General features: G+C 34.1%; 1 protein-coding gene across 1 annotated transcript; it reads left to right on the top strand.

Moving 5' to 3' along the window:
- Positions 1-9303: 9303 nt before the first annotated feature.
- LOC141628773 (protein FAR-RED IMPAIRED RESPONSE 1-like) lies at positions 9304-9819 on the top strand. The gene has a single exon (XM_074441866.1). It carries the CDS (start codon positions 9304-9306, stop codon positions 9817-9819), a length of 516 nt encoding a protein of 171 aa, XP_074297967.1.
- Positions 9820-11182: the final 1363 nt, after the last annotated feature.

Raw genomic sequence — 11182 nt, forward strand, 5'->3', positions numbered from 1 at the left:
GGGTTATATAATACCCAGGTGCGGCTGGTGGAAACGTTATGTGAGCAAGGCAACAAGGGGATGGTATACCTGGTGGTTCCACTCGGGCCCGACCATTGAACGTATTGAAGAGCAATCACAGTCGAGAACCTCTTCTACGACGAAGATTATAAGAGGCGATATTGTCCATGACTTTATTTACTTTTAAGTTGATCTATTAGGGCTCTATGTTTAAATTGGTATGTAATTTTGTAATTATAAACTCATGGTTTTACGGAATTAAACTTATGGTATGTGAAATTAAACTTGGTCAATATAATTAGACTTCATTAAGTAGATGATTGTCTTCATTATGCAAAATGCAATTTCATTCATATGCAATTTACATGACAAACATACTAACGGTAAAATTCGTAAGATGACTCATACATCGATCGATTAACATCTCCTTCCATCGCATGCAAAGGAGGAGTAGGTCATGATGCACCAAATGTGCTTCTGCTAGGGGTAGAATAAGGTGAGGGTAACTGCGATGCACCAAATACGCTCCTTGTAGGAGTTGATTGCGACATATCAAACTGGCTCCGCGTAGGGGTACATTGTGACGCACCAAAAAGGCTCCGCGTAGGGGTACATTGCGACGCACCAAACTGGCTCCTCGTAGGGGTACATTGCGACGCACCAAACTGTCTTGTAGGAGTAGATTGCGATGCACCAAACTCGCTTCACATGCGATATTTAAATGATTGCTCTCATTAGCGGTGAATGGGTTTGGAACATTAGTTTTTTTCTGCAATTAAAAAAATTATGACGTTATTTAGAGGGTTATGCAAAAAAGCCGAGTAAAGAATTTAGTACAACAATGAATAACAATTACTATATTACTCACCTTCTTATTCTTTCTAGCATCGGGAGTTCTCTTGCCTTTTGGTACCCTCCCAGATCTTCTTCTGTCAACAGGATCCTGCAGACCACCTTCCCTCTCTGCTGCCTTCCTCTTCATATATCTAATATTGCATTCCTTAGGCTGTAGCCTTCTATGACCCCATACCCTAGAAGAAACACCGCCAGGGACATAGGCGTCTATAGTTTCAACACCAACAATCCCCTCCAACTCCTTAATTAATTCAGAAGTCAATCTATCATATGTTGCATAAGTTTCATCGTCTCGAAGCGCTAGTGTGGAAATGTAATGGTTCCTTATAGTTACCTCCAACGACTTCTTCGCACGAGCTGAGGCTTCCGGATTATAGTACCCAGTATTGATTGTCTCGTATTCTCTAACCAAGTCCTTTCGCCATCGATCAAGTATATACTTCTCCGGGATCACCTTCACATCTTCGATAACCATGCATCTAATAATATGTCGACAAAGTATACCCTTGAACTCAAATAACTTACATGAGCACTTGAGCGGTCCCACACTTCATCAATATCAACCCAATATTTCTTACACTTACCAAATGGCGCCACTTTTTTATCTTCAACGTTAAATGTCACACTATGCCCAAGTCTTCTCGGCGGATCAGCGTTCGTATAAATTAACCCAATTACCTCGTCACGTACCAACTTATATATCTTCTTAGTATACAATTTATGGAAAACCTGCTCAACAAGTAAGTTGCACTCAATCTTATACGGTTTCTCTGTGCAATCGTGATTGTTCGCGGTCTCCTCCTCCACTTTCAATTTCAAGGCTTCCTCAATTTTAAGGCAAACCGACTTAAAGTAGTCCTCCCATTGACATAAGTTTTGAAAAACCGGTTTTGTTGCTCACTCCTCTGCGTCGATGACATCCCAGCACAAAATATCCCACGCTAATATGCGGGGACCCAACTCTCCCTGATCAAATACGACTCCGTCACCCACGAACATTTTTCAATACCATATTTACGAACCATTTCCTTCCATGCTATCTCAAAATCATGCACCTCCAAACTGTCGTGAATCGCTAAATTAAGGTCACTTGAGATATCGTTCCAAAGTGGATGTTTTCCCGATTTTTACCAAGCATTTTTCAATATGTGCCAAAGGCGAGCACATGTGGTGAGTGTTTGGGAAGATTTTTTTAATTGCATTACCAATTCCTCTTTCTTGGTCTGTCAATATAACTGATGGAGCTTTACCCATGCATTCTAAAAACTTGGCAAAAACCCACTCAAAACTTTCTTCATAATCACGCGTAACCAAAGCACAAGCAAAAGAAATTGAATTCCCATGTTGATTCACCCCTATGAAAGGGGAAAAAGGCATGCGATACCTGTAACACCATGATTTACTCTATCAGATTAATGATATACTACAAAACTTATACTTACATAACCAAACAAATAAAATCAGTAATCAGAATAATTTCTATAGTACAATTAAATTGGTAATTTTAATTTAAATTTTATGAATTCTTGAAGCACGGTAAAACACTCCTACTCTTACATAACAAAACAAACAAATACGATTAATCAAAATAACATTTTAACACAGATAAATTGAGATATAACGCCTTACATATTCGTCAAGAAAGTTGTATCGTACGACACAACGTCTCCATACGATTTAAACATAGCTCGACAGCGTGAATCACACCAAAAAAAATTCATTGGAGCCCCAAAATCATCGAGCTCAAATGCATAGAAATAATTAGGATCCTCCTCTTTCATCTTCTCAAAATATGCCTTCAATTCTTCAGCATCGCCATCTATGACGCTACGTCTTCGTTCTTGATTGATGACGTTTCGACTATCACTAAACTTAAAGCCAAGGTTCTCATGACCTCCCCCCTCCAAGACCAACGACTTGTAATTATTTAATATTGAAATACCAGCAGCATCATTGATCATCATCCTCTTTTTGAAGTAGTCATTTATATGTCTAAACCCAACAAATAACCGGCTTTTCTTAGGATCCATCTCATGGTTGTGCTCTAAATGGCATTGCGTTATCTTCACTACATCTTCATCGTCGAAATAACGGGACTCAATGTAAGCATTGCAGGCATCCTTGGTTTTAGCAGCATGACCACAACAAAGCCTTAATCTTTCATACATATGATACCGCGGTTCATTCTTAAAGGAACCTTTTTTTGAAACACCGTCTTCCTTGTACTTTTTAAAGAGTTTATTACTGCGAATGTACCATGAAAACCCCTTCTTATATGCGTATGAATGGGCGAAAGCTGAGAGTTCTTCAGATGACTTGTAAGCCAAACCTACAACAGGTTCAACAATGTTGTCGTTCTCAGCAGCAGTAACGACGGTGTCATCATCATCCACTGGACCGTCGCCATACAACTCGACATACTCTTTCATTAAATCAACATCGCCATTATATTCCTTCACCGTTGCCTTTTGTTTACCTGCTCGTGAACATTCACCTTCTTCATACAAGTTATTGAAATCAAAATCAAGCGCCATTTAATCAAATGTTGAACGAGTATTTTTTTTTTGGTGTAGATGTTCAACGAGTATTAAAAAATAAGGTTTCCAAAATTTTAATCACTGTATTTTTTTTGTTCTAGTATAAGTTACTGTATTTAAGTAATGAAAATAATAAGAGAGATAAAGTGTCAATTAAAAAGATTAGATTAAAAATAAGTGTTGTTAATTATAAAGATTAGATTAAAAATAAGTGTTGTTAATTATAAAGATTAGATTAAAATAAGTGTTGTTAATTATGGAGATTAGATTAAAATAAGTGTTAATTAATCTTGGGGTTATTCCCAATACTAATCCCGCCCAAACCCAAATAATCCCTCCCATTTTTCCCTCCAACTTTCCCTCCAAACAAAAAAAGAATCTTTGACTCACCTTTACACGTGGCAAGCGCTGATTGGCCCGTGTACCAAAGCCTTGTACACGCCGTGTACTCCTAACATCTTTGGTTATACACTTTCTTCTATCAAAATCCGTGCGATTAATTAACTTAACGCACGGGCATTAAAATAATGTGTGATAAATTTCACAATAAAATGCAATATAGATATATAGTACATCGTTCATGTCTAAATTTTATGTATGCTGCATGACCAATGAATAATTCTCGTTAACATAATATTGACATAATAATAAAAGAGTGTGATTAATAAAAGAGTGTGATTAATAAAATACTTTTTTTTAGAAAAATAAACCAATATGAAGTTTATATATTGGACTAATTGTTTTTAGAATTTGTTCATTAACACCTGTTTGTTTTTCAATTGGTCAAGGAAAACAATAATATTTACTCTGCATAATCAACTCGATGATGCAACCAATCTCCTTCTTTCGAATAACAATCATAATTTAATAATTGCTATATCAAATTGTAATTATCTAAAATCATTTAAAGGTAGTTAGAATGTTATATCTCCCGGTTAAACTATAGTAGTACGTTTAAATATGAACCAAATTCCGACACAATACTACATGGCTAGGGCTGCTTATGTACTCTCTCTCCCTCTCTCTCTCTCTCTCTCTCTCTCTCTCTCTCTTTCTCTCTCTTGGTCCCTATCTTCGCATTTGAAACAAAATCTTTCACGCAGGCCTCTATTTTTATTTCCTATTCACACACATGATCTAAAACAATCTCATCCCTTGAAAGATCGATCCTTGTCTCCGAAACTTATCTCAAATTTATCCAACCAAGTGAAAAACTAAACCCCTACTTCTAGAAAAATCCACCATCCAATGGAAACTAACCCTTGCTCTCGAGTCTCGACAATGCTTTTTTTTAGGAAAATAAAACCAAAATAAAGTTTATATATATGATACCTGTGACTGAGAGTTTTTAGATTTTGTTCATTAATACCTGTTTGTTTTTCAATTGGTCAAGGAAAACAATAATATCTACTTTGCATAATCAACTCAATTATGCAACAAATCTCCTTTTTTAGAATAACAACCGTAATTTAATCATTTTTGGGTCAAATGGTAGTTACATAAAAACATTTACAGGTAGTTAAATGTTATATCTCACGGTCAAACTATAGACGTACCTTTGAATGTGAACCAGATTCCAACGCAATACTACATGGCTGGGGCTGCTTATGACACCCCACTATAACAATAGTCTTGCCCCCATCTTCTCAGTTGAAACAAAATCCTTCACGCAGACCCCTATTTTTCTTCCTTATTCACATACATGATCTAAAACAATCTCATCCCTTGAAATATCGATCTTTGTCGTCGAAACTTCTCTCAAATTTACCCAACCAAGTGAAAAACTAAATCCCTACTTCTGGAAAATCCACAATCTAATGGAAACCAACCCTTTTTCTCGACAATGTTGTTAGAATTAAGTTTTTACTTTAATTTGGATTCATGGGGTCAAGATTAAGTTTATCAGTATGATCTTTTGAGATTTCTTGTTATTATTAATGTTACCTATTTTTTTTAATGCAAGCGATATTTGCTGATAAATAACCGTATTTATTATCACTATCCTCGTTAAACTCACCACCCTCCACAAATGCACCCTCCCTCTACCCCACTAATTTACCCGCAAAATAAAACATGAGCGACTGTGATTAGTTCTTACTACTTGAAACAACCTTCAATCCACTACCACTATCATTACCTTTCTGCCACGTTTTACATCTAAGAAGTCATAAATCATATTCAGCTCCATGAAACACCAATCTTTACTCCAGATGATATGGATCCTCATCTCCCTTATCGAAGACAATTTATTTCTCCTTCAACAAAGAAAAGTTTAAGAAACAATCTTCCCTCTTATCTCTCTCCCTTTCCCTTCCTAGTCTTTTTCTCGTCCCCTCCCCTTCCTCCATTCCAGATACTCAAACAAAGTGTTTGGGTACTATGTTTGTAAACTGAATAAGTTTGAATATTATATATATATATACACGAATTTTTCTATTTATTTCATTTTGCATAAATAAATCTTACTACCTCTATCTCATTTTTATTATCCTTTTTTCTTCAAATTTTATTATCTCATAATTATTATCCCCTTTCTAGATCTAGTAAGGAAAAACTTTAGTCAACCAACTCGTCGCAATCAACCTTATTCCCACTCGAAACAACCTTTAGTCCACTACTTAATCCTTCGGTTCACACATAAAACGGTCTAAAATGCAAAACTTTCATCTCTCTCTTGAAAAGTCCATCTAACTAACAGAAAACTAACCGCTATTTTCTGAACTTCATCATTTTTACATCCCGTAAAGATCAAGTTGAACATGACAAACAAAAATGCATAAACTTAGGTTATCTTTGATAACGACAGATTGAACGGTTTTTTTTTAGCATTTTGAGAGTTTTTACACTATTTAAATAACAAATGTGCTATTTTCAGTGTTGATCATCGACATATTGAAATATTAGATTGTCGTGTAATTTCCTGTTTTACATTATGACCTTTAATTAGTATATTATAAGAAAACAAAAATTGAGTTTTTTTTTATCTCTGTGGAAATTAAAGATCAAAATTTATCTTTATCATATTTATAATTAATATTCTTCACTTAAAATATATAAATTTAAGTAAGTTCAAATAAGTTAGCTAAAAGTTATAAATCACAAATTGTACGAAGCAGTATAATCATTTTTTTTATTAATATGAAATAAATGTCATAAACTTCAAGCGAATATTAATGCGGTAGAGAACTATAGAAGAGTTGGCAAATACGTGACCCCCTTTTAGGTTTAAATTTTTTCATTTATTTTTATATTTTTGCCTAAAGGTGGTTACAGCATCGTATTATGCATGACGAATATGTCTCACCCTTCCCCAATTCGTATCTCTCCTTAAATTATAGTGATGTTGTGCTCAATTTACACACACAAAAAAAAAAGTTATAGCATCAACAATAATTAGTTTGCTCCATATAATTGAATAGTATCGTTTTTTATGTGTAAATTTGTCAGAAGAAAAGCTTGAGAGAGACGGTCTTCACTGTATTAGAGAAAGACTACTCTTACCCTTTTATGTGTTTATCATGACTTTTTTTTAATGTTGATCGTTGCTTGAATTGAATCTTAACCTTATACATTTTCTATAATAAGTGTATCTAATTTACCTTCAAGCCTCATTCAAATCTATTTTATTACTCGTGGTACCATTTTTACTTTAAATTGTAAAACAATCGCACAATAAAGTTTTTCAAAACATTTACTCATTTACCATAATATGATATTTCGATTCGCATATTAGCAGCAACTTTCTTTATCTTTTAATACTCTTTGAAAAATAGATATCAAACTTTGTACTTATCAATAATGTGTGAATATCTTATTTAAATTGTGATTAATTTACTTTTATATAATGACAAATGAATGTAAATAATATAATAATAAATTATCAATAGAAGTTGAAGTGTATTGTGAGGAAAATAACTTTAAAATTAGTCGGAGAAATACATATGACATTTGAAAAATAAACTTCGTATTATGTATAATTAAATATGACATTTGCAATAACAGAAGACGTAGGGACATATTTCAGCGTTCATTTTACTCTTTACATGAGTAAATTTCATGTAGTACGTATTATGCATGCACATTTGTCACAACCCAGTTCGGCCCAGAGTCTTTTAGCCTCATAATACCTCATTTTTTTAATCGGAAGTTGTCATAATATTGGATATTATCAATATATCAAAGGTTTTATTTTCCTTCTAATTTAATAAAAAGTGAACAAATACTAATGAATAATTTTTTAGTATTAATAAATTATAGATAATTAATTTATTTCCTGTTTCTAATAATAAAATTGTAAAATAATTAATTAATTCTCATTTCTAATAGGAAAATCATATTCCTAATTATAATAGAAAAATTTTAAATAATTATTATCTCCTAATTCTAATAGTATAATAAGGAAAAAAAAGCCTTAATAAATTGTTAATTTATTTCTTATTTCTAGTAGGAAAATTGTAAAATAATTAATTAATTCTCCTTTCTAATAGGAAAATTATATTCCTATTTATAATAGAAAAATTGTAAATACTAAATATCTACTAATTCTAATGCTAATAGTATAATTAGAAAAAAAAGCCTCCTTTAGTTATATATATTGATTGATTGATTGATTGATTGATTGTACTTGCGTACAAAGATGCTAGATGTACACGGCGTGTACAAGTAGGGCTGAGCAAAATAAACCAAACCGAGTTTTTAAACCGAAAGCGAACCGATAACCGAATTAAGAAACCCGATAACTCGGTTTTTTCCGGTTTGGTACCCGAAGTGGTTTTATATTTGGGAAATCCGGTTCGATTTCATGTCCTAAAAAACCAAAACCGGGCGCCGGTTTTAAACCGGATTACTTTTTTTTCGAAAAAAAAAAGAAAATGACTTAAGAAAAACAAAGACGTGTAATTTGGTTGAATTGATGGGGATGGATGAAGGTTTAGGTAGGAATTTAAGAGTTAGGATGGAGCGGCGGGTTGAAAAGCGTCAATTTGGGAGTAAAAAAAAGTTAAAACCGGTTTATAAATTCGGATCCGGGTAACCGGTTTTCGGTTCCGGTTTACAAGTTGGCAAAAAACCGGTTATCCGGTTTAAAACCGGAGCGGTTTTGGTTTGGAAAAAACCTGTTTTTGAAAACCGGTAACCGAACCGGTTTTCAAATCCGGTTCGATTAACCGGTTTTGCTCACCCCTATGTACAAGAGCTTGGTACACGGGCCAGTCAGCGCGCCACGTGTAAAAGTAAGTTAAAGATTCTTTTTTTGTTTGGATGGAAAGTTGGAGGGAAATATGGGAGGGATTTAGCGGGAGTAGTATTGGGAATAACCCCAATATTAATTAACACTTATTTTAATCTAATCTCCATAATTAACAACATTTATTTTAATCTAATCTTTATAATTAACACTTTATCACTCTTATTATTTTCATTACTTAAACAACTCTGAAATTAAATACAGTAACTTATACTCAAAAAAAAATATAGAGTGATTAATATTGTAAAATTAAAAATTTTGAAAGTTTTTTTTTATACTCGTTCAACATCCGATAAAATGGCGATCGATTTTGATCTCAATAACGTGTATGAAGAAGCCGAATGTTCACGAGCAGCAGAAACTAATGGCAATGGTGAAACAGAAGATAATGGCAATGGTAATTTAATCAGAGAATATGTCCAGTTGTATAGCGACGGTCCAGTGGATGATGAGGACACCGTCGTTACTGCTGCTGAGAACGATAACATTGTTGAACCTGATGTAGGTTTGGCTTACAAGTCATATGAAGAACTCGCAGCTGTCACCCACTCACACTCATATAAGAAGGGGTTTTCATGGTACATTCATAGTAATAAACTCTTTGACAAGTATAGGGAAGACGGTGTTTAAAGAAAAGGTTCCTTTAAGAATGAACCACGGTATCATATGTATGAAAGATTAAGGCTTTGTTGTGGTCATGCTGCTAAAACCAAGGATGCCTGCCAGGTTTACATTGAGTCTCGTTATTTCGACGATGAAGACGTAGTGAAGATAATGAAATGCCATTTAGAGCACAACCATGAGATGGATCCTAAGAAAAGGCGATTTTTTGTTGGGTTTAGACATATAAATGACTACTTCAAAAAGAGGATGATGATCAATGATGCTGCTGGTATTTCAATATTAAATAATTACAAGTCGTTGGTCTTGGAGGGGTGGGGGGGTCATGAGAACCTTGGCTTTAAGTTTAGTGATAGTCGAAACGCCGTCAATCAAGAACGAAGACGTGGTCTTATAGATGGCGATGCTGAAGAATTGAAGGCATATTTTGAGAAGATGAAAGAGGAGGATCCTAATTATTACTATGCAATTGAGCTCGACGATTTTGGGGCTCCAATGAATGTTTTTTTTAGTGTGATTCACGCTGTCGAGCTATGTTTAAAGCGTACGACGACGCTGTGACGTACGATACAACTTTCTTGACGAATATGTAAGATGTTATATCTCAATTTATTTGTGTTAAAATATTATTTTGATTAATCATATTTGTCGTTTGTTTGGTTATGTAAGAATACAAGTGTTTTTGTACGGAGTATATATGTTTTTGTGTTAATGTTTTACCTTGCTTCAAGAATTTATAAAATTAAAATTAAAATTACCAATTTAATTGTACTATATCATTATTCTGATTAGTAATATTATTTGTTTGGTTATATAAGTTTAAGTTTTGTTTCGTAGGATAGTTGTATAGTTGACAGGGCTGTCGTATACCTATCAAAAATAACTAACTAAACTAACGATATAGCTAGGGAAGTCAGGTCGATCTCCTCAAGGAAGCAAGATATCTGTAAGAGTCCGACTATTTGGTCACAAATGGGGGGTTTGTAATTGGTTTCCTAACTAAAAGATTTATAGGAAGAGAAGCAAGGAGAGAGCAATAAAGACAGAAAATGAGAATAAACTATCAATAGAGAGGGTACATGTCAAGATTTCGGTTCACTACGGTAGTCCAGTGACTCAACTGTAAACAACTTAGATAAATTACTGCGAGACGGATACGGAAAGGTCCTTCCGGTCCACTTTCTATCCTAAATTATCACTAACTTAACTTTCGTCCTCGCCAGGGTAGTCTACTGTTCATAGCAGGCCTATTTAGTCCAATCTTCCGATCCAGGATTAAATTTAACCAGATTAAAAGGGTGACTCAGAAGCGTGCACTCAACTAAGTCGGTAAATACAGTTATATTGCTATGGGGACAGAGTCTCACAATTAATTCATCTAACCTATTTACTATATCGTCACATTTCTACTGTAGATCCCCTAATCCCAACATGAAACAGATTAGCTACTCATGCTATTAATATTATCAAAACTAATAACAAAGAATAAACTAACATTAAGCATGATGAAATAATAATAAAATTGCATACAAGTAATTAGGGCAGAAAATTAAAGGGACAAAACAAGTAATTAAGATGAATAAAAGAGAGATTAATATTAAAAAGAGAGAAAGAGATTACAATCGGAAGAATCCAGCGTAAAGAACAAATACATCCGAGCGAGAAAATCCGAAAGCAAAAGTTACAGTGAAAGAGAGAAAGCAACGCAGTCTTTACTGTGAAAGATAAAATGATAAGATAAAATCTGAATGCTAATGACCTAGTTATTATGCGTTTAAATAGAAAAAAATACTAAGTCCATAAGCTAAAACACGTTCACGGACTAATTAAAGCCCATGACAGCCAAAACCACTCGATCGAGTAGTCTGAAACAACTCGATCGAGTACTTCTCCAAAATATCTACTCCATCGACCAAAATTGTTA

Source organism: Silene latifolia, chromosome Y, assembly GCF_048544455.1.
Source record: "Silene latifolia isolate original U9 population chromosome Y, ASM4854445v1, whole genome shotgun sequence".
Classification (NCBI taxonomy): Eukaryota; Viridiplantae; Streptophyta; class Magnoliopsida; order Caryophyllales; family Caryophyllaceae; genus Silene; species Silene latifolia.

Coding starts and splice junctions, on each gene's coding strand:
- LOC141628773 (XM_074441866.1), top strand. CDS start 9,304: ATGTATGAAAGATTAAGGCTTTGTTGTGGTCATGCTGCTAAAACCAAG.